Raw genomic sequence first — 25,740 nt, 5'->3', positions numbered from 1 at the left:
TGTCTAAAATACACAATTTTCAAACTACTGCATATTAACAAAAAGTATACACTGTCTATCTTTGTTCTTACCTTACAGACCATCTGGAACTAAGTGGTGGATCAGGGCTTGATCTCATCTTGTCCAAAACCCAAAGGAATAAATAATTAAGGGCGATAGACACAAAGACCTGTGATTAGGTGGTTGGTATGTAACTTATCTTGAAATAGGTTATGCATAGAAAGATTTAATCAAAGAGCAATTGCTAATCGTGATGTCTTCTTCTTTCCTCTTACGTTTTATTAATTACAGATCAAGAATGTATTATGATGATATTAAAACATCTTTCTCACTGCCTACCACTCAAGTTTTATCAGTACCAAGTCAGATGGTCTGGTAGCCAGCCTCCAACATGGCTATCAGTGATGCCTGTTCCCTGGTGTAGTCCGATCCCACACTGCACCAGGGTTGGTCTGCGTGACTAATGATATCTGGTAAAAGAGCCATAGAGATGGTTTATCAATGATGAAATTAGGTTATAAGAAAGAGTACTACTTCTGTGTTGGGCTGGCTCTCTTGCATGCATGCTTCCTTTCCCTCCTTCTTTCCCTGGATGCCTGCTGTGAGCAGCCCAATGGCAAGGAACTGAGGCCTCCAACCAAGAACCAGTGAGACATAGCAGCCAGTAAGACCAACCAACAACCACATGAATAATCTTGGAAGAGACCTCTGTAGCCCCGGGGGGCCTTGAGGTGACTGAAAAAACACGCTATGATATAACCTCATGAGAAATCTTAAGCCAGAACCACAAGTTAATTGACTCCCGTACTCCTTATCCAGAGACCTTGCATGAGAGAACTGTTCACTGTTTTAAGCTGCTAAATTTTAGGACAATTTGTTACACAGTAATAACTAACTAATACAGATGGCAAGAGGTATATTCTTGTTTAAAATCTAACAAATCAACTACTTTATATTTTACTATTTTCAGAAATTAAGCAGGCAAAGCAATTTAAAGTTGTGTATAGTTCATAGCAGCACTTTTTACAACAGCCAAGACACATAATTAACCTAAATGTCGACAGGTGACTAGATAAAGATGTGACACACACACATACACACACAATGGAACACTCCTCAGCCATAAAAAGGAATGAAATAATGTTATCGGCAGCAACATAGATGGACTTAGAGATTATCACACTAAGTGAAGTCAGTCACAGAAAGACAAACATCATGTGATATCACTTTATGTGGAATCTAAAGTTGTATATAGTCATATAAATCTGGATTTTTCCTATAAGTCAAAGATGTATCTATTGGGAGAAAAAAAGTATAAATAAATATTGGCTATGAACCCATTTTATGGTTTTAGCAAAACTTTGGCATTTTAAATTTCTTCTTTATTTTACTTTCTTCAATAGAGCATGAGTTTCAGCCTCATTGAAGATCCAGACCAGGTGGGAAAAATGTGTCTTTGAAAGTGGAAATAACCTTTCATTTGTAACAGAGCAGCTTAAACACCACTTAAGTTGGAGATAATGGCTTATATGAATTGTGGGTAATGCTGCATTAACTTGTTGTCATTACCATCATCATTAAAACTGCAGCCAAACATCCACCACGTGCTCTACAGGGCACATTATACAAGACATTGCTAGTGCCTTCGAAGAACAGATCCAAAGAGTTCCAAGGCAGTGAGTTCTCATTGATACATGAAAAAAACTGGATTGTACTATCTCAATTCAGAACTAGCCAATGTAGGAATTAGGTTTACTTAATTTTACTTTAAAAAGTAAACCTTAACAAACATAAATTAGCTTTTGAGGTTAAAATAAAAAGTGAAGCAGGAAATATGTAAGAGAAATTCATCCTAAGGCATTAAGTCAAAATTTTCCTTTACCCCTGAGCCATTCAGGAACAAGAAATCTGGCTTCCCATCCTTTCCTGCTATTTCCTCATCCTGGACAGGAACTGTCAGGCTGACACGTGTGGTTGTGGCACGCTGGCAGTATTTAAGAGAGGGGGAGAAAAGTCACATCTGGCCAGATCTTTAACTTGTTTCCAAATCTGCTTGTCCCTGCCTCCCCTGCTGTTTCTTCTGCTCCCCAAAATATGATTAATATCTATAAGTTTGTAAAACTCTGAATTCTAAGCAAGGCTGAGGGCTTTCCATCCCAATGAGGCTGAGGTGTGGAGTTAATGAGAAGTGAGACTGCGGGGAATGAACAGAAACACGCCAATGTTAAAGTAATTGAGCATGAATATCAAACACTGACTTGGGAACGGTCTTCATTTGCTGACGGAAAGTCTGATCAGCTGCTGGGCAGCTGGGATGCGCACAGATCTGCAGGCATTGCTGGCCCTGGAATTCCCGTCAGAACAGCCTACACTTTATAACCTCAGTACCTTGTTTCCTCACCGACAATTGTTTTCCTTTTCTTTCTTTTCTTTTCTTTTTCTTCTCTCCTTCCTTTCTCCCTTACCTCTCTCCCTCCCTCTTTCCTTCCTCCTATAAAAAGTGTTCCTCTTTCTTCTCTCTGAATTTATCTCATCCATCCCTAACCCTTATAAAGAATTTAAAATTTCTTTCAGTAACTGCTGTTTCTTGAAAAAATGTGTAGTTTACTCTCGCCAGTTCAGGACAACACAAATCGTGGTGCTGTGGCTAGAACTGCTGACACTGTAATTTTCATTATAAAAACCCTGCATTGTCCTCTAAAGCCAGTGAAAGCTTGAATTATTAATTACTACAATATAATCTTCTGTGTCTGTCAATCTCAGTTAGATTATTTACATGTTCTTCTTAAGTGGCAAGGATCTCTGGGAGATCTGCACGGTAACAGTGACAGCATGAACACCTTAGTAAGCTGTACGTTGCTGTTAATTTCAAGTTGTAATGAACAGTGTTATTCACAGCAGAGTAATAATACTTTCAAGAAAACTATTAAAGGAAAAAAAAAAAAACTTAGGTTCCAAAATTCTAGGAACACATAATTAAGTATTTTTTAGAAAAATTCATCTGCAAAGATTTTTTAGAAAAATTCATCTGCAAAGATTTTTTTTTCATTTACAGTGCAAAGAAAAGGATAAGTTTTAAATCAATTGGGAAATGGTTAAAATAGAGTACATTTATTAAATGAAATTAAAAGTGATTTGTGAAAAACAGTAACTACTGGGGATGGAGGCAACAATAGTATATTGTTAATGAGCCATATACACTCTGAACTCATTAAAAACACAAATTCTTAAAGGACTGAGCATTAATGCTTATCTGATGGTCAGAAAATTTCTAAGATTGTGTTTCCACTCGTCATTTTCTAAAATTTCACTCAAATATGTGTTATAATTGCTAGAAAAAAAATTTAAGTAACCAATGAGTTTCTCAATCCTTACACATATGCCAAGAAAACCAGAAAAAAGTATATAGGAAAAGCAATCATACGAGAATGATCTTAAATATAAAAGTGCTAACGGTTTATTTACCTTAATAGCGTAGTATTCACTAACTTCGGGCCTAATAGAATCAAAGTCTCCACTGATGAATTCAGGCAAAAAGCTGAAAGAAAGAGTTCCATGTAAGTCAAATAAGTAAGACTACTTACTTGTTAATCTTTAAAACTATGATTAAGGACCAAAGAGAGTGCTAATTAACTCAAAAGGAAAAAGAATCACAGTTCTATTTTTAGTGTGAATGGGATGTCATATCTTACACTTGTGATTTGAATACAGTATGACTAAGGGGAAATCCACTACCCAACTCATGTATAAACTTAGCCACTCTATCAGTCAGTATCTATCCTGCTTAAAAAATAAAGATTAAAGATTATTACTTAAAAAAAAAAACAACTCCCAGCTCAAAAATCCTAACAGACTCATAATCTTTGCAAATTACCTTCTACAAATATATACAAACCTTACATTATTTTACCCTCACACACGTTCCAAATTTTCAACAGATTTGAACAGAACAAATGACGAGAATGAGGCATTCTTTGTAGAGCGCGAGCAGTTCAAAGACATGTTCCAAATACCCTATTGACATAGTTTTAAGTTCTAAACTCAAATGAAAATACTACTTCTTAGGTCAAATGTAATCTAGCTAGTCTATGTTGGACCAACCCTATTTTTGAACCATAGGACTAAATAGTTAAGAGAAAGTTCTTTACACAGAGATCAGATCACATCAACTGTGAATTTTTTTTTCATTAAACAGTAACGGTTACTTATTAAAATTTTTAATCAATTGATTTCACGGTCACTGAATATCAACCACGTGCAAAAAACAATAGTTTCCTCAAAATAAGGCAGAATTGGGAAATAAAACACCTAAGTTTTTAGTTCATCTTGCTTGGTTTCAAGATCTTGCTATAAACCTTAGACTTTTAATTTCATTTTACTCCTATTTAGGTAACTACTTTATATCTTACTTAGGACTGAAAATAGACTGTTAGTTCATATCTCTTAATTTTTTCCCTGTTGCAAAAATTCATTCATTTTCAAAGTTTCTTGCAAATGTCTCCACCTATTACCATTCAACTACACACAGATTAAAACTCATATGGATCATGGAATCTTCATGCTTCTTATGGTCTGAATGTTTATGTTCCCCCCAAATTCCTATATTGAAACCCTAACACCTAAATTGATGTTACTAGGGGGTGACTTGGTCAAGAGGGTGAAACCCTCATGAAGAGATTAGTGCCCTTATAAGAGAAGCCCCAGGAAGCTCCCTTGCCCCTTCCACCACATGAGGGCACAGTGAGAAGACAGCCATCTACAGAACAGGAAGCAGACCTCAGCATACAGTGACTCTGCAGGCACTCTGACCTTGAACTTGCCGGCCTCTAGAACTAGGAGAAATAGGTGCTTGTTCGTAAGCCACCCACTGTGTTACAGCAACTCAGAGGGACTGAGACACTGCTGGGAAGGATAAAATGGATCATCCCCCCAGTACCTCATCTTCCTTTTCAGGGAGCTGAGACCTAAGAAATCAAGTGCACTTTGTCTACGTGGCCGGCATCACACCTACGTCACCGTGCAAAGCAGCCATTTAAACTTAGGACTCTGTGTGGTCTGAGTCATGCGACTTCCTAGTAGGACTGATTCTATATTCCTTTACAAATTTTAGATATCTAAAATCAATTTGGTAGCTTCCAAGCATCACAGGGATTTTGACAATAAATAAAAATAAAAAATAAAAGCCGATACATACAGTCAGCTAAACATCTACCCCTTTAGGAGATAGCAACTTAAAGAGAATTAGATCTTTTGCTCTGTGACTAGTGAAGGAAATCAAACATGTAAACTCACCTCTTAATTCATGTAAAATATTAACAGGAAAGTGAAATTACACAGATAAAAGATAATTCCAGTAAATGTTTAATATAATTTTCTCCAATATAACACACATGCTTTAAAAATGAACAAGGATACTTCTTTCTGAGAAGACTCATGTCAGAAATACACCTGATATACATGCTGAGATGACTAAAATAATCAACTTTTCATACACTAGTTTCTGAAACTTCCTGAATGTGCTTTTGGACCCTGCAATTAAATGCCCCTCTAACATTTTCTGAGGCACCTGTTGCCATGGCACCTGGGCATTCTGAAGAGGTACTTATTGGGGATGACACTTCACAGATGTAGAGGAACTATACTGTGATATAAAAGACAGTTCACACAGGAAGATAATTTTCAGAACTCTTTGGGGACTGACTGCACGTAGTTGATGAAGGGTAAGTAGATTTGTGACGCCAGTGATCACGTTTCTGTCTACCGTTGACATACATCACACCAGTGGACCTCTTCTTGGTGTCCTCAATCTAAGGCACTGATTTGTTAAAAGATGTTCTGAACTCTACAAAAATGGCATAGACTCTTTCGATGTTTATATTTTAAATCTTACTGCGCTTGCCATTCACTAATGACAAAATAAGAGATCAAAAAGGGTTAAGATTAATTAACGAGCTAAAGGTCCACCACATGTAATAATCAAGAGGAAGGTTGATGTATTTAGAAAATATACCCAGCCATGAAGTTAGAACACAACTGTTGTCTTTTATAAGATGTTTTCTGATGCCAGTGAAGGATATCCATCCACAAAGCCTTCTTTGCTCCCAAAGAAGACACAGTCACTCCCTTCCAATGTGGATTGCACTGAATCTCTTACCTTCCATTTCATTTTAAACAATTTAAGTAAAATGTCTTTTAGCTTCAACTAGATTGTAAGTTCTTTGGAGCAGGATCTCTGAATGATCTGTGTATTCCCCAAAGTCCCAAGTACACAGATGCTAATCATAATATAATAACATGAAATGGTAGAGGAAGAGAAGGGGAGAGAAAGAGGATGGAAGGAAGAGAAGAGTGCATAGGAGGGGAAGGGAGAAAAAGGAATATGGTCAGGGGAAGGAAGGTAGGAAAAAGAGAGGAAGGAAAGAAAGGGGAGGGGGAGGAGAGAGGAGAAGATGGGAAAAAATGGTGAAAAGGGGAGAGAAAGACCAGGAGTGGGAAGGAAGGGGAAGAAGAGAGTGCAAGAGAAGAAAACATTCAGTATGAACTTCCTATGACGCCTGCTCCCGACTTCCTAGCTCGTCCAAATGATCTAAGTTTTCTGAGCCTCATTTTGTCTCTTGTGAAATGAGGATAATTTGGAGTGGTTGGGAGAATTAAAAGCTAATACACATAAAGCACTTAGAAAATGCCTGGCACACAGTAAGCACGATTTAAGCTATTCGGTTAAAATACAAGTTATTACTAGAGATGCTAAAGAACTTGCCCGAGGTTAGGAGACTCCTAGATCTAGAACCAAACTGCAAACCCAGGCAGCACAATCTTTGTTCTCTAACAGCCCCATCTACAGCCTCCCACGCACAGGCAAGTATGAAATGAAAGAGCTTCCTATGGAGAAAGTGCTTTCCACAGCCACATCATCCCCCTGCCGATTTTATTCATCAGCGTGAAACTGGTCAACCTGTGTATGTTGGAGAAGTATCACAATGGCAGAAGGGAAAAAGGATGTGTGCTCACTGCTGAAGAAAGGACGGGATTTCATCAAAGGAATATGTTAGGAGGAGAATATATGAGAACACTGTCGAAAAGGAGTGTGGCTCCCGATAGAAGGAAAAAAATGGTCTCCAGCCTAAAGACACAAGGAATGGACCCTTCAAAGACCTGGGCTAATATTCTCTGCAAAACCACAAAGCTTAACAGGTGGGAAAAAGACAAAGATGGAGATGGTCTAAAACATAATTAAGTAAAAAGGGGACCACATTTTGACTGGGTTTATAGATACAATCAGTTCAACTATTTCAATAAGCCTACAACATAATAAAGGTATCAAAAGGTATTTAGACAGTCCCCAGCTTACAGTGGTTCGACTTAAGATTTTTCAACTTTACAAGAGTGTGAAAACAATAATCAAGCATTTAGTAGAAACTTTATTTCAAATTTTGAATTTTAATCTCTTCCCAGGATGTCACTTCACTAGATACATGTGGTACAATACATACTCTCAGAGATGTTGGTTGGGGAGGGGGGGTAGCTGCAGCTCCCAGGCAGCCACATTGTCACGAGGGTAGACAACCCCCACACTTACAACCATTCTGGACCCAGACAACCATTCTGTTTTTCACTTTCAGTACAGCACTCGTTAAATTACGTGAGACATGCCACATTTTATTATAAAATAGACTTTGTATTAAATGATTCTACCCAACTGCAGGCTATTATAAGTGTCCTGAGCACATTTAAGGCAGTCTTGGCTGAGCTATGGTGTTTAGCAGATTAGATGTATTGAAGGCACTTTCAATTTAACAATATTTTCAGCTTATAATGGGTTTATGGGCTATCACTCCATTGTAAGTCAAGGAAAATTTGTATAATTGTGGATAAGAGAGTCTTAGGAAAGAAAGAAAACACACAATGAAAAAGAAATCATATTATACTGGGTAAAAATTTAACAGGATTATGAAAAAAGGATATATTTATTAATTAGTATAATTTTGGTTAATTTTCATAATAATTCTTTAAGGTTAATTTTATCACCCTAATTTTGTGGTAGAGCGCCAAGGCTGAGAGATGTGAAGAGAGAGATGACAGTGTCTAGGTGTCACACAGATTCAAAATATTCTCTCTCCTCCTCCTTTCTGAGTTGAAGGATTACCTTGCCTGGCAATGGGGAATTTTTTTGCCACTCTTCCATCACAAGATGCAATTTCACATCTCCCAAAATCTGGGTCCTTACTTGAACTCTGCTCTACCTGTAGGATCAACCAGAGCTGCATGGTACTCAAGCAGCAGTGTGAGCGCAAAGTTACCCCCTCCCACACGCTGTCAGTCCCTAGGTGGGCTCTACTTGTGCTTCTAGGTGTAGGCTTTGTTTTAATAAATAGGGAACTGGTGAAGAGAGGCACAAGTAAGAAATCATATGAGGTTTGTTGAAAGCCTATTTCATTCTAGGCAGTAACCAGACAAACAAATGTTCAATTCTGTAACTGAGCACCATAACTCAACATTAACAATGTAGATTGTATGGATCAGTAAAAAATTAATATATGTAGATTACAACTACTGTCCCTGCCATGGGAATGAACCTCTCACCATCACCACTTAGAAAATCAGAATACGTAAAACAGTGGTATCAGACAGTGGGGAACAGGCAGCTCAGGCCAGTGGCTGCTGAAAAGGGGGGGGAGCAAATAGGATGGCCCTATTATTCCTCAGCTTTCTTCCCAGAGGCAGGTTCTCGCTTACAGCCCAGGGAGGGAAAACTCAGAGACCTGTGGCCTCCCTAAACTGAGGAGACCAAAATTAATTTTAAGAAAAGCTGAAAAGCTAGAAAATAGAACTACAGAGAGAAAGAGAGCTCTAGAAAAACCTCAGGAGGATTCCCTTTAGTGTTTGGTGTGCACGCATCCACTCGCAGATGAGAAAGCCAACGGGGGAAAAAAAAAACACCATGAAGCAATGAACCCAACAACCGCGAGAATAAAATAGGGGGGGTGGGCATAATGCGTGTTCCAGTCATAAGTACAGAGACACGTAATAATCCAGTCATTAAGTAGAGTCTCACCTCAATAGTGAGGCTAAATTAACCTCTGAATAAAACTTGCTCTGGAGCCACCAAAAGAAAATGTAAAATAAAGCTTCAAAAGTATCAAACTCATCAGTAAGTTATTAAACCATGCCGCAGAACAAAATTCAGCACTCTTAAAGGTATACAACAAATCCAGTAACAAATTATGCAAAATTGAAAATGTGCAGCAGGAAATTAAAAAAAAAAATTTAGGCAGGCAAAGATGAAAAACCTAACTCATAACCAGACACAGAAAAGACAAAGGGGAGAGAACTAGCAGACAAAGACACTAAAACAACCACTGCAAACACGTTCCACACACCCAGGACAGTAGACGCCAACAAGAACACGATGAAAGGAAAATGGGAGATACAACCACGTGGAACTTCTAGAAATAAAAAAACACAACATCTAAAGTGAAAAATACACCGAATGGCCCTAAGAGCAGATTAAGGACACAAAATTACAGCTCATCAGCCCATGGTGGAGACAAAGTGCAATATTTAAAAAAAAAAAAATTTTAATTGATACAAAAGAAGGAAAAGGAAGAAAGAAAAGAACACTGAGGAAAACTTTTAAACATAGCAAATGGTAGATTTAAATGGAACCACATTAACAATGCATTAAATATAAATAGTCTGAACACTCCAATTGATTTAGTATTAGATGAAAAAATAAGACATGATGTCCAAACAAAATTCACATTGAATATAAAGATATGGATGGATTTAAGGGGAAAACAAGGGGAAAATATACCATGCAAATACTAATCCAAACAAAGTAGGAGTAAATTTATTATTATAAGACAATGTACACATCAAAACAAGGAATAGAGATAAAGAGGGAGCAATTTCATGATGATAAAGAGATAAATCAGTTAATTATTATGCAACTAATAAAAAAGCCCCAAAATACTCAAAGCAAAACTGAAAAAGATAAATCCACTATTATTATCATTTTCAACAATCCTCTCTTAGAAACTGATAAGACAAGTAATAGAAAAGAACAATAAGAACATAGTCCTATTTTACTCTTTTGACACGACTGTGAGTGGCACTGTTTTCATAATTTCATTTTCAGACTACTCATTGCAAGTATATAAATACAATTGATTTCTATATATTGATCTTGTATCCTGCAACCTTGATGAACTTGTTTATTCATTCTAATCATTTTTTTTTGTGATATCCTTAGGATTTTCTATACACAGGATCATGTCATCTGTAAATAGAAATAGCTCTATGTCTTTTCCAGTTTGGATGACTATTTCTTTTTGCTGCCTGACTGTCATGACTAGAATTTTCAGAGCAATGTTGAATAAAAGTACAAGAGCAGATTATCCCTATCTTGCTCCTAATCTTAGTGGGGTATAAGCGTATTTCTGAAGATATCCCTGGTTGGAGGAAACACCCTCCTACTCCTAGTTTGTTGAGTGCTTTTATCATGAGGGGTGTTGGATCTTGTCAAACACATTTTTGAGTTTATAAGATGATCATGTGGTTTTTTATTTTTCACTTGATTAAAATGATATATTATATTAATTGATTTTCAGAAGTTGAACCACCCTTGCATTCTTGGAACAAATCCCACTTGGTCATGATGTATAGTCCTTTTTACATGTTGCTAGATGTAGTTTGCTGTATTTTGTTGAAGATTTTGAAAGAAATATGGGACCGTGGTGTTCTTTTCTTGTATTATCTTTGTCTAGTTTTGGTATCAGGGTAATAATAGTCTCACAATTAGTTGGGAAAGATTCCCTTTTAAAATTTTTTTTGAAACAATATAAAAATGGTATTAATTCTTTGACTATTTTGTAGAATTCAGTGGTGAAGCCATCTGGACTAGGGTGGGATTTTTTTAAGGTAATTATTTCTATTACTAATTCATTTATTACTAACCCTTTACTTCTATAGGTCTATTCAAATTGCCTATCTTTTCTGAGTCAGTTTCAGTATTTTGTATCTTTCCAGCAATCTGTCCAAAAGAAGTGCACTTCTTTAGAAACTTGACATTGTTAGGATGGCAATACTACCCATCAACAGATTCAACTCATCAACAGATTCAACACAATCTTTACCAGAATCCAAGTGACTTTTTGTAGAAACTGACAAAGTAATTTTAAACTTTATATGGAATTGCAAGGGACCCAAAACAGCCAAGTTAATAAAAAAGAACAAAGAAGAGACTCGCACTTCCCAATTTCAAAACTTCCTACAAAGCACAGTAATCAAGATAATGTGGTAATGCGACTTGGTTAACATACAGATCAATGGAATAGAACTGAGAGTCCACAAATAAACCCATATATCTAAGGTCAACTGATTTTCAACAAGGGCACCAAGACTATTCTGGAGGGCAAGAGTTGTCTTTTAAATAGAAGACTTTCCAACAAATAGCTAAAATAACTGGATAGCCACAAGCAAAAGAATAAAGTTGGACCTATACTTCACACTATATACAAAAAACCAACTAAAAATGGATTAAAACCCCAAATGTAAGAACTAAAGCTATATAACACTTTTGAAGAAAACAGAGGTAAAATCGAATGATCTTGGATTAGGAAAAGGTTTCTTAGGTAAGACAACAGAAGCATGAGCAACAAAAGAAAAAAATAAAGTGGACTTTATCAGAAGTAAAAACTTTTGTGGTTCAAAAGATACCATCAAGAAAGTGACAACATAGCCTAAAGAATGAGGGAAAGGATTTCGAATCATATATTTGATAAGGGACTTGTATCTGGGATATATAAAGAACTCCTACATTTTGATAATAAAAACACAATCTAATTGAAAAATGGGCAAAGGATCTGAATAGAGGAGAAAACAGTCTGGCAGTAAATGATTAAGAGTTACCGTTTGACAACTAATTCCATTCCCAGGTATATACCCAAGAAAAATAAAAACATATGTGCCGACAAAATCTTATACACTTCTGTTAATAGCATGGTTATTCATAATAATCCAAAAGGTGGAAACAGTCCAAATACCCATCAATGGATGAGAGGATAAACAAAACAATGTACAGCCATAAGTGGAACATTATGTGGCCATAAAAAGGTATGAAATACTGAACAGCTTCAACTTGGATGAACTTTGAAAACATGCTAAGTGAATGAAGTCAGAGAAGTCCACATAAGGTATGATTTACTCATATCAAAGTTCAAAATAGGAAAATCCATGAAGATAAAAAGTAGATTAGTGGTTGGGGTTGGGGGGAGAAGCCGGGTCGACAGTTAGAGGGTACAGAGCTTCTTTTTGAAGTGATGGGAATATTCCAAGACTGACCAGTAACAATCGCACATATCTGTGGATATAACAAAAATCACTGTATTGTACACTGTATATGGGGGAATTGTATGGACTGTGAAATAGAGCTCAAAAAGCTGTCAAAAAAAGTAAGAACATGAGCCACTCTCAGACAACTTCATCTCACTGACACAAGCACACTTCTCTTTACTGCTCTTAGTTTTATTGGGGTTCACAGACACCGCTTTGTTTTTCTTTTAAACACTTTGAAGGTTTGCGGCAACCCTGAGTCAGACAAGTCTACTGATGCCATTTTTCCAACAGTATTTGCTCATTTCACATCTCTGTGTCACAGTTTGGTAATTCCCACAATATTTTAAACTTCTCCATTATTACTATATTTGTTATGGTGACCTGTGCTCAGCACTCTTTGATGTTATCATTACAACTGTTTTAGGGCACCATACATCACATCCATGTAAAACGGTGAGCCTAGCTGATAAATGCTGTGTGTGTTCTGACCGCCCCACTGACGGGCTGTATTCCCCTGTTTTTCTCCCTCTCCCCTCGGGCATCCCTATCTTCTGAGATAAACAATGATACTGAATGAAATCAGGACAGTTAATAACTCTACAATGGCCTCTAGGTGTTCAAGTCAAAGGAAGAGTCGGACATCTCTCACTTTAAATCAAAAGCTAGAAATGATTAAGCTCATTGAGAAAGGCAGGTCGAAAGCCAAGACAGGCCAAAAGTTAGGCCTCCTGTGTAAAACAGCTAGTTGAGCTGTGAATATAAAGGAAAAGTTCTTAAAGGAAATTCAAAGTGCTACTCCAGTGAACATACAAATAATGAGAAAATAAAACAGCTTTAACGCTGATATGGAGAAAGTTTTAGTGGTCTGGATACAAGAGCAAACCAGCCACAACATTCCCTTAAGCCAAAACCTACTGAAGAGCGAGGCCTCAACTCTCCAATTCTGTGAAGGCTGAGAAAGATGAGGAAGCTGCAGAAGAAAAGTGTGAAGCCAGCAGAGGTTGGTTCATGAGGGAAGCAGTCATCTCCACGACATGAAAGCGCAAGATGAAGCAGCAAGAACTGATGTAGAAGCTGCAGCAAGTTCTCCAGATCGGATCAATGAAGGAGGCTACTCTAAACAACAGATCTTCAGTGTAGACAAAACATCCTTAAATTGGAAAAATAGGCCATCTAGGACTTTCATCGCTAGAGAGGAGAAGTCAATGCCTGGCCTCATAGCTTCCAAGGACAGGCTGACTCTCTTGTTAGGGGCTTACACAGCTGGTGACTTGAAGTTGAAGCCAATGCTCAGTTAGCATTTTGAAAATCCTGGCACCCTTAACCATTATGCCGAATCAACTCTGCCTATGCTCTAGAAATGGAGTATCAAGCCTAGATGACAGCACATCTGTTCACACCATGGTTTACTGAGTATTTTAAGTCCACTGTTGAGACCTACTGCTCACAAAAAAAACAATTACTTTCAAAATATTACTGCTCATTGACAATGCACCTGGTCACCAAAGAGCTCGGATGGAGACATACAATGAGATTCATGTTTGTATGCCTGTTGACACAACATCTCTTCTGCAGCCCATGGATCAAAGAGCAACATCAACTTTCAAGTCTTATTATTAAGAAATATATTTCATAATGCTATAGCTGCCAGAGACAATGATTCCTCTGATGGATCTGGGCAAAGTATATTGAACACCTTCTGGAAAGGATTCACCACTCTAGTCCATTAAGAACATCCATGACTTATGGGGAAAGGTCAAAAGTATCAATATTAACAGGAGTTTAGAGGAAGTTGATTCCACGCCTCATGGATGACTTTGAGGGGGTCGGGACTTCAGTGGAAGAAGTCACTGCAGATGTGCTAAAAGAGCAAGAAAACTAGAAGTACACCCTGAAGATTTGATGGAATTGCTGCAATCTCATAAAACTTGAACCGATGAGGAATTGTTTCTTACGGATGAGCAGAAAAAGTTTCTCAAGATGGAATCTATGCCTGGTAAAGATACTGTGAAGATTACTGAAATAATGGTAAAATATTTAAAATATTACACACATTTGGTTAATAAAGCAGACGTATGTTTTGGGAGGATCGATTCCGATTTTGAAAGAAGTCCTATGTGAGTAAAATGCTCTCAAACAACATTGCATGGCACAGGAATCTTCCTGAAAGGAAGAGCCAATTGATGCGGTACTTCATGGCTGTCTTATTTTAAGAAATTGCCACAGCTGCACCGGCTTTCAGCAACCCCAACCCTGATCAGTCAGCAGCCATCAACACTGAGGCAAAAAGATTACAACTCGCAGAAGGCTCAGATGATGGTTAGCACTTTTTTACAAAAAAAAAAAAAAAAAAAAAAAAAAAAAAAAATCTTACTCAATTAAGGCATGCACATCGGTTTTTTAAGACATAATGCTACTGCACACTTAACAGGCTACAATATAGTGCATATATCTTTTATATGCACTGGGAAGCCAAAAAAATTGTGTGACTTGCTTTATTGCAGTGTTCTGGAACCACACTCACAGCATCTCTGAGGTGTGTCTGTATTTATAGGACCCCCCTACCCAACAATAGCAGGTATATATATTCTTTTTCAACTGCACATGGCAAATTCTTCAAAATAGACCACATGCTAAGCTAGGGGTCAGCAAATTTTTTCCTAAGGAGCCAGAGAGTTAATATTTTAGGCTCTGTGGGTTATAAGGTCTCTGTCACAACTACTTAACTCTGTCATGATAGCAAGAAAGCAGCTGGAGAGAACAGGAAAATAATGGGCACTGCTGCGTTCCAATAAAACTTTACTTATAGGCAGCTGGCCTGCAAGCTATAGTTTGCCTACTCTTCTTTGAAGCCAAAAATAAGACTCAATAGATTTCATGGGGTTGACATCACACAAAGTTTGCTCTGTAACACATACTATTCTTTATTTTCTCACTTGCTCAAAATAATCCACTGTAAGTCAGTACTTCCAGGAATGTAGTATGACCACTAAGAGAATAAACTTTGATATTTATATTTATATACACAATGAAATTGATATTAATTAAAATCAAATGTCATTAAAGTAAATTACGTATTTCAATTTTTCTACATATATTTTTATCTTACTGATTATTCACACTAGCTTAAATTGCCCCATTAAATTATATAACTATATTTAACATTTATTTATAGATTCATAATGTATAAATAATCCATATAATTTAATAATGTTTTACAGTTCAGACACACCTCAAATTTTGAAAAAGGTACATTTTAGAAAATCATTTTCTCATTAACAAATACACAATTTCAAATGTGATTCAGGACCCCGAATGTTACAATGGACAAAATAATATTTAACAGCAATCTTATAAATTACATATCTAATTAAAAAAACTTAATATCTGGTATAACACTTGGTCAGCCACTACGACAGTTATACCAAGCACATATTAGAAGGCGAGATCAGAGACCACTGTACTGCCTCCCCAGCGCTGGCAGTTCAGTATTTCACATGCAGGTGGTGGAGTGTGTTGTCAGTGACTCTCCTGAGCCCTGGGGAGGACCTTCTCTCCACAGAAGGAGAAAGTGGGTCTGCCTTTGTGGCTCTGCCCGATTCGCAAAGCTCGGTCAGCACTACCTAACCAATCAGTAGTTTGGGAATGGGATTATTTCCATTCCAGAGAACCAGTTTACATGTTTAATTAATGGCCTGTCAAGTTGGGACACGGGAAGGATGAGATATAAAGAAGAAAAAAACAAATAAATTCAACAGCAGAATCTGAAGTAAAAATGTTTTAGAAGAAAAGTAGTTTTAAAATTTAATACCGACTCTGTCCACGATGTACTGCTTCCTCTGCTCCAAAGAGTGTCAAAGAAAGATGAAAACACTAAGAAGTGAGCACCCCAGAAGCAAAATTTATAGAATATTTACACTAAAACATGGAGACCAAAAAGGAGGCACATGTTGAATCACATAATACACATCAAATACCATAAACAGTTTATTAAAATAAATTTCGTATATGGCACAACACCTCGCAAGTTTTCCCAGAGGTAAATAATGTGTCAAGACCTAAACAAGAGTTTTTGTGAAAAGACGGTTTTTCTACTAAATCATATTTATACAGTGGGTTCCCAGAAAACAGAATTTATTATATAAACTAGACTTAAGCACACAGCCCAGAGTCATTTTATTGTCTTTCATCATTCCTGCAAGCTGCTGTTTGTAAAAGACTCATTATCAACTTTTAGGATGGAAATGAGGTTTGTGGATAAGTGATAAAGAGACTGGGTCACCATTTACCTCGGGCTAATTGCTACCCAACTAGATACATGGCAAGTACAATGATTCAGGGTGACGCTCTTCTATCAAGTCACCACATGTGAGGAGCATCTATTCCTGAAGACAGACTCGTCATCAAGGCATCTATAAACCAGTTCCATCCGTCCTGCTAATCACCTCTCGATGGTTTCCAAAACAGTAAACAATGTTGAGTTTAAAAGAGTAAAAGCAGCATTTAAATCTCAGAAATTTGATTTAATCTTAATGTCACTGGTTAAAACAAAATAGTAAGTTTTAGACAGCTGGAATCTGAGATGATAGAAGTTCATCTGAAAGCTGTAAATGCAGAGAGCTCTGAGGGGAGGTCAGAGGTAAAACTTTATACTCGCAAGTCCTCCATATACAGGGTATTTAATTCAGCTTATCAAGTATCTATTAAATGCATACTATGTGTGCCACGCTGAAGATACAAAAGTTACTACAGCCCCAAACAGTGTTTAGTGCAAGCGTGGATGTTACAGAAGAGACTCATGGACCCTCCAAGTCAAGCACAGAATGGTGCAGAGCACAGACCAGCCAGGGGGACTGGCCAGTCAGAGGAAGGGGAGGAGAGGCTTCAAAATAGTTGATCCTGCATGGAAAGTTGTCACTGAATGAAGATCGTGACAAGAGGATAAGAGAGAAAAAATAATAAACACGTCCAGGCAGCGGAGAGAAGAAAAGCAGGCGGGAAGATGAGCGGTGAGAGGACTAACGTTAGCAAACAAAAGAGATGCGCAGGGGACACGCACCATGACATCACCCCCTCGTTTCTGCGTTCCCAGCTGATTTATCCCTCAGTCACCTGTATTCACACGTGGCCAGCGATATCACAGTCTTGAAAGCACCAGAAGAATGACTTTGTGGCTTTTAGCTCCAGAACAGGGATCTGCACACTATACGCAATCACAGTTGTACCAGGAAATGATTCCTCTGGCTCTTAATAGGTCACTTTCTCCTTCTGCCCTTCGCTGTAACTACTTATTTTCCAAAAGTGAGGAGGAGAGAAAAGGGATGAGAGAGGTTATTTGAAGAGGAAGCAAGCTCTGGGGCTATTTTCCGAGAAGGCAGCAGTGGCGGGGGTGCAGGGGAGGGCCAGAAAGCACTACGTATGTTGAGGAGACTCACGCCAAGCTTGACACAGTGCAGGGAGGAAGCTTTCGTCTTGTCTTATTTACAAACATGAAAGAGCTGCAAAGCATCACACAGGTTAATGCCAATTCTTCACCTCCTCAAACGCAAAAGTCCGGCTCACTGACAGTGAATTACTTTGTGTAATTTATCGGCTTTACGCTTCTCTCTGTGATTCAGGGGAGAAATAATACACAGAATTCAATAAAAAGAGCTCGTGATAAATGCCATTAGGGTCACTAATAGGTTGTCCGCTCCTCCCAAATTTTCCAAAGCCGAGCGTAATCAGCAGCTTAGCTGACCATTCTGCTAGTATAGTGTTTTCACTCGTTCTTCCTTTCCCCCCACAGCTTCCCCCAAAGCAGGAACTCAGTCCTACTGAAGAAAAACAGAAGAACTTAATGCATATGCTGACCTGCTAAAGTAAATACTGTATTTCCCATCCTTGCAAGTTTGTTTTATCGTAGATGGCTGTGTGAACCATTACCCTAAAAGACAGGGACAAGAGCCCGGGGAGTTCCCTATAGGACTTAGTAATGACAGTGTCGTGTAGGAAGCTGAAAGAATTCAATCAGATGATAATGGCTTAGGAATAGGTCACCTTGAAGTCATAAGATCATTAGATGATGAATATCCTTAACAAACGTAAAAAGGCACACGAGGGAAAACATTCAGTAGAAATACAAAAGACAAAAAGGCGGCTATCCTTGTTCAAATAGAGTTGAGACCAATAGATTATTCAAATGGAAATAAAATCAAATAGGAAAAATCAAATAGACAAAAGCTATAACACAAAGAGAAGGAATTTAAACACCTTAATGTGTGGGCATATGTATATAATATGCGTAATTTATAATCATTGTATATATATGTTTGTGTATTTATAGCTTTTACGTTTTCAGTCTTCAAAGATTCCGTATTGCTGTATTGCTAAGTCTAACGATCAGTTCTCTCCTGTTACTTTAACCATCAGGAGCATGTAACACAACCGACAACTCTCTGTTCTTTGATCCCTCTTCCTCATTTGACTGAAGAACTAGTTTCCTGGTTTTCCCTCTGACTCCCTGGTTACTCCTGCTCTGCCCACCCGACAGGGCTTACACTTCACTTGGATGTTTTAACACTGCAGTACCCACGGCTCAGTCCCTGGGCCTCCTTCCTCCTCTGTCCACACTTACTACGTTATCTTACCAGGTTTCTGGCTTTAAATGCCCTCTGTCTACTGATGGCTCTGAATGTTGTATCTTCCCTCAACTCCAGACCCGTGTATTCAACAAGCTACTCAACGTCAGATACGTGTAATAAACACCTCAGACTCTGCACATGAAATCACTGAGTCTCCGCTCTTTCTTTCCCACCAGCACTGTCCCTCTCACAATCTTCCAAATCTCACCAAGTGGAAAATCAATCTTTTCCACTTGTTCAGGCCCAAATCCTTAGTCACTCCTGATTCTTCTTTTTCCCTCTTCATAGCTGGTTTACCAGCAAGTTCTAGAGACTCTTCCTGCAAAGTATATTCTGAATTGTGCTTTCTTACCATCTTTCACACTAGAACACGGATCAGATCCTCTACTAAAATAGCCCAGGGGCTTCCCATCTTGTGAGGAGTAAATCATTTGTTTTACCTGCAAAGGTCCGACAAGATCTACCCTTAGTTACCTTTCTAACACTCTCCTCCTAAAGAGATCCTCTCTTATTCTCTCTACTGGTGGCAGATGGTTTGCAAAATTATCCCCACAATTATTGTCCTCTCTCCACACATACTCCCTTATAAGGTGACTTTCCAGATCCTTCTATCAAAAGGTACTAAAAATACAAGCCTGTTTCTCCCCCACTTGAATTTGGACTAACCTCATGCCTTGCTTGGACTGACAAAATACAGAGGAAATGATGGTGGCATGGCAGCCTAAACCAAGGCCTCAAAGAGAGCCCTCTGCTGTCCTAGAAACCTCCTCTGTCGCCATGAGAACAACTGTGGGCAAGCCTAAGGCAGAGAGGCTGAAAGATGGAGAAGAGATAAGAGTCAGGGGACCCAGCTTACAGGCAGCCAACCTTCAGACATGTGAGCAAGTCCTGTCTCCATCAGCAGAAGTGCCTACCCAAACCATATGACTGACACGAGTGAGCCCAGAAGATCTGCCCAGCTGTCCTTTAGGATTATCAACAACAATAAATCACTGTTGTTTAAAGGCACTAAATTTTGGAGCAGTTTGTTATGCAGCAAAAGGTAAGTGATACCATTCTCAGGTCTCAGATTGTCCACACAGGTGTTCCCTCTGCCTGCAATGCTCTTCCTGTGGATAGCCAAGTGACGCCTTCTTCGCTTCCTCCAGGTCTTAACTCAGGAGTCACTTTCTCATTTAAGTGATGGCACATGATATTTGTCTTTCTCTGTCTGATTTACTTCACTCACTATGATAATCTCTAGGTCCATCCATGTTGCTGCACAAGGCATTATTTCATGCTTTTTCATGGTTGAGTAATATTCCATTGTGTGTGTATACATACATACACACACACACATATATATACACACCACATCTTTTTTATCTATTCATCTGTCGATGGACATTTAGGTTGCTTCTATGTCTTGATTATTGTAAACAGTGCCGCTATGAACATCGGGGTGCATGTATCTTTTCAAATTGGAGTTTTCTCTGGATATATGCCCAGGAGTGGGATTGCATAACATTGTAAATCAACTGTATGTCAATTTAAAAAAAAAGTCACTTTCTTAGTGAGGTTTCCTCACTTTAATTGCTACTGCCCTATCACAAATATGCTATAACTTCTGCTTTTTTGTCCTCCTGATCACCAGTCATATACTTTACATTTTCATTATTTATCTGACTTAGTATCTACCTCCATAAAAGTTGAAGGAAGTCAGACATTTTGTTCCCTGCAGCCCAAGTTTTTACAATAATGTCCTTTATATGGAATGAGTACATTATCTAAAATATGCTAAAATAACAACTGAACATAATTTCCTGCATCATACAGCAATAAATGAACAAAGCCAGCAAGAGTGGAGAGAAATATGATCTTACATTGTTGATAAAAGTGAAGATAAGTACAAATATTCTGGAAAGCAAACTGTCAACTTGGATTCAAAATACGAGGTCATAACTTTTGACCTCGTATCTTCATTCTCATTAAACTATTTTAAGTAAACTCACACAAAATTTTACTTATAAAACACATCTAAGGTGGGAAGGGATAAATTAGGAGTTTGGGATTAACAGATACACACTACTATATATAAAATAAACAAGGACCTACTGTATAGCATAGGTAATAATATTCAATTTCTTGCAATAACATATACTGGACAAAATCTGAAAATACATATATGTATGTATATGTATAACTGAATTGCTTCACTGTACACCTGAAACTAACATTGTAAATCAACTACACTTCAATAAAAAATAATTAAAAAGTAAATAAAATTAAATAAAATGTATCTAAGTTTCCACTCATCAGAGTTGTAAGATTATGAACCACATATATTCCTGATATATGGAGAATGGTTTGATAAGAATGTAACAGATAAAATTTTTATTTAATGACATAATGTATTCACTTGTGAATATATCTGTTACATCCTTATTTATCAACCATTAATGATGCAAAGTATATACATAAAAACTCCTATGTTATTACATATGCACATAGATACACCCAATAAGAGAAACAAAAATATCAAATTGAAAACGTGTGCAAAAATATAAACAGTAAGAATCTAGGTGATTTGAAACTATTATGTTTTACTTTGTATCTATCTTCCTGTATTCTCCAAGTTCATTGTAATGAAACTGAATTACTTCTATAAGCGGGCAGGTGGGCTGGGGTAGGGGAGGGTGTGCCTTAAAAAAAAAAAAAGGAATAAAGTTAAAAACCAAAAACTAAAGGTAAATACTAAATAATTCAGATTTGATCCATTTAAACTATTTTCATATTTTTATTTGTAATTATGATTACTTCAAAAATCACTTGAACATAGTTTTGTTTGGAATTGAACAAAGAAGGACAGCTGGGTTCAGATTTCTGCTGTACGATTTGGCTACAATCTCTGGTTGCGGTAACCTTTGCCACCTGTATTGGAATGTGATTCCATCCTCTGAAAAACACTAGAAGGCGTCAGTGCAGTGTGTGACCATCGACTCTTTCTCCCAGGGTATCAGAGGTACACTTTGGAGAGCAGCTGCCACGCGGAGGAAACTCACTGTGAACGCCCTATTACTGGTAATAGGAATCGTAAGACTACACCATTATGTGGAAATGTTCTTTTCCCTGACAGATATAATGCTAAGATGACAGAAACTATAGTTATTTTTCTTGTTCCTAACATGGGGAACTGCTCTCCAGTTACTAATAACCTACTAATTTACAGCCTAGCAGGAAAAAAATTGAATACACACTAGAGGCCGCTAGTGATAAATAAGTGAATGCTGCATGAAGTAAAATACATGATGATAGCTGTGCAAAGAGAACTGCGTCCTACACCTCCGAGCTTCAGGTGCCTTTTTAAGTACTATGCTTCGAGTCAGAGCAGTTTCTTTTTTTTTTTTTTTCTGTTTATAAATTTATCAATATTTTTAAATAAAGGAATAAGTCTGGGGAAATTTCATCTAAAATAAGACAAACCAAGGAAATTTTGTAAAAGAAAAATTGTATTATTGTATTCTTAAAGCAAAACTGTGCTTTCAAGTAATGAAACCTTTTTTTACACATTATATATCAGACAAAACCCTGTATTCTTTTACTCATTTGTCACAGAGATCCAGACCAGATAAAGTTAAGTCCTATGTTGTACAATGTAATTTGTCTTGGTAATATTTCATTAAGACGAACTTTTTTTTTTAATGGAAGTACTGGAGATTGAACCCATGACTTTGTGTATACTAAGCATGCACTCTACCACTTGAGCTATACCCTCCCTGCAAAGAGGAACATTTCTGTGAAGTGCAAAAGATTTCCAAAAAACATTACACACCCCCTCTCCCAGAAAATCATTAATCGTAAGAATGGAATTTAAAAGAGTTTACTTAGAAAAAAAAATATGATAACATGAAAGAAGGGAAAATACACAGAATCCTCTGATTAACAAGTTTTTATAAACTAAGCAAGTGTATACCATACGTTTTATTTTTAAAACGTTGGAGGAATCTTATTAAATTTCTCTGAATGCATGAGAGGTATTTTTTATCACTTAAATGCATGGCAGGTAACCATTTAATTTCACTGTCATTAAGAGGGGGAAGAAGAAAAAATCTCATAACTAGGGGCATTTTACATCACAATAAATATCAAGTTAGGGAGGTGCATTTGGAGTGGGAAATACAGAAGAGAATGATCAGGACCACTGGATGAGGGCATGATGAATGCTAAAGTCCTTGTGGATGGAATTTTTAGGAATGGCTTGGTTTTGTCTGCAACTGTATTTGCGTTTGTCAATCTCTACCCACGTTTACAGAAACTAACCTAGTGTGAGTCTTGATCCTGGGCACAGCCCACTCCAGAAACAGACAGGAGTCAGGTGTTCACTCCTGCCACCCCCAGAAACAAGGGCAAGGGCAGGCATCCCCTTAAGCACTTCAGCTCGGCCAGTCAATCACGGGCTCTGAAACACAGTGAGGGGGACTGTAGAGAATTCACCTGCAGCACCAGAGACCTGGCTTGTACTCCAAGCACAAACAAAGCCCTGGGTCTGGTTTCCAGCTTCATGCACACTTTCCCAGCTTCCCACTGATTCTGATAATTATAATATGTTTACAGGATTTCTTGTTGTTCTTTAAATTGGTCAGTTTTTTTTTTTCCACTTGTTTACAACTGAGAACCCCCGGGGACACAAAAAATCTGCACAAGACATTCCTAACAACATTTACTGAAGAGCTTTTAGTTTCAGTCTCTGACGATAATCAGTGCTGAAAAAAAACAATATTTTAAGAATTACTCTACTGGGTCAGAAACATGCTTTCATACTTCATTTATGATAGAAAAATATATTAAAATTTTATGAAACATCATGTCTAATCATTCTTTAATAAATATTAAGCATATAGTGAATTTGTTTCTGGGGCTGAGACAATGAAACAGCTGGACAATAAGCCTTTATTGGGGTGACAGGCTGGTGGGACAGGCAGGCAGGTAGATTTCAATGTGCTGTGATAAACGCCATGAAAGAGATCCACTCAATACAAGGTCATCCAGCAAGGACACGCAGAGGACAAATGGAGTGAAACAGACTTGGAGTGACTGAACCTGACCTGGTGAAGTAAGAAATCTAGCCAACAAGTGCCCTTAGTTCATTCAGAATTTGTCATCTACTGGCTAATCTGTAGGGAAATTACTATTCTCAGGGAAAACTATCTAAAAGAAGTAATACTTATCAATTAAAAAATATATTTATCAAACCTCACCCTGGGTACAAGGACTATTTCAAAAGACAAGCAAAACAAGAACAAGGAATTTTGTCCAATTAAGCAGAAACACTCATAGATAATTTCAACATAACATGGAGTGACAGTAAAGGGCTATTTAGAGAATTTACACTTGACTTAGACATGGAAACTGGAAGTTACCAGGAAACACAACAAAGGGGCCATGCTTTGAAAGATAAGGATTATAACACTAGGAAGAAAGCAAAAGAGTGATTTTTATAAGTGAATTTTTACAAGTTTTTTAGAATAGTTTTCACAGATGACTCAGATGTAGTATTCTATTAAAAAGTATCTTCATTTGATGTTAAAACTGATTCCTTGGGCATTTCAATGGGCATTCCAGGGGTGTTTTAAACGATGCGCTGAGTAGGAGGCCAGTATTTAGATGGCACAAATATTTCAAATAGCCACGGTTAAAGAGTGCTGATGCAAGGAGGGGAGGGCACAGCTCAGTGGTGGAGCGCGTGCTTAGCACGCATGAGGTCCTGGATTCAATCCCCAGTACCTCTGGTATATAAATAAATAAACCTAATTAGCCCCCCGCAAAAAAATGAAGAGTGCTCATGGGTAAACAGCTCCCCCTCCATGGTCCTCTAGCCCTGAGCGGCAGACCCACGGCATCAAGCACCCCTACAAGGTATTCAGCAGAAATGGACGGAACTTGACATTCAAGGTCAAAAATAAAGAGTTCACGATTCCTGTGGGGAGAGACAGCATGTTCTTCACTATCGTCCAAGCAGAAGGACCGCTAATCTCCCTCAACAGAAGTGCTAACTGCCGTTTTAAATCTTAGAGTTTAGAGAGTAAGTCAACACTTTTTCTATTTCTGATTTTGTTATTCCAGTTCCCTTCAGCCTCGGCATGTACAGACGAATATTCTCCTGCTCATCCTTTCAGTTCCCTTCCTGGCTTTTTCTAGCAGTCCATCTTCTACTTCCTAAGCCCACGAATGCCCAGAGTTAAGCCATTCGCATATACTACGTACATACACACACACACAGGGACTTTTCTCAGGGTGGTAACGTATATTCTGCTGTATTTTAAATGCCCTCTCTGAGACTCTTTAGCTCCTTCAGTCTTGACCTCTCTGGCTGCAGAGGTGAAACTGAAGTTTTCAAGGAACCCAACTCTCAGATCCATAACCTAGGGTTACAAGTGATGGTTCAGGGCTCATCTTGGTATAATTGCCACTTGGATATTTTCCCGCAAAGTTTATTGACCAGCTTTTGTTAGCTGAATTCCAGCTGTCACTTTTCTGTCCCCTAACAACAGGAAGGCCACAGCTGGCTCAGGTACAATCCCATCGTCAACTCAAATTTCATGTCCTGTGATGATGTGTCAACAAAGAATACCTGCAGTCTTGTTGCTGGAGTTATCTGGCTTCCTCTTGGTCCAATCACACAAAATCAAAATTTTCATAACAAAAATACATGCAGGAAGTATCTAGGTGTGCTAGGTGTCTGTGTGCAAACATGCAGGTATATGCATTCACTTAAATGTGAAAAATCAGACAGGGACCATAC

General features: G+C 37.9%; 1 protein-coding gene across 11 annotated transcripts in view; it reads right to left on the bottom strand.

The window, feature by feature from the left end:
- Window positions 1–25,740, bottom strand: part of TPK1 (thiamin pyrophosphokinase 1) — a 337,202-nt gene that overhangs the window by 188,229 nt on the left and 123,233 nt on the right. For all 11 annotated transcript variants that reach the window (XM_010953180.3, XM_074366867.1, XM_045515744.2 and 8 more), the window contains one exon: window positions 3,466–3,538. In XM_010953180.3, coding sequence (XP_010951482.1) covers window positions 3,466–3,538 — 73 coding nt within the window. The remainder of the gene's footprint in view (window positions 1–3,465; window positions 3,539–25,740) is intronic.

This window comes from Camelus bactrianus, chromosome 7 (assembly GCF_048773025.1).
Source record: "Camelus bactrianus isolate YW-2024 breed Bactrian camel chromosome 7, ASM4877302v1, whole genome shotgun sequence".
In the NCBI taxonomy this organism is placed as follows: domain Eukaryota; kingdom Metazoa; phylum Chordata; class Mammalia; order Artiodactyla; family Camelidae; genus Camelus; species Camelus bactrianus.
Note: the sequence above shows the minus strand (reverse complement) of the source record. Positions and strands in the feature narration are given on the sequence as shown.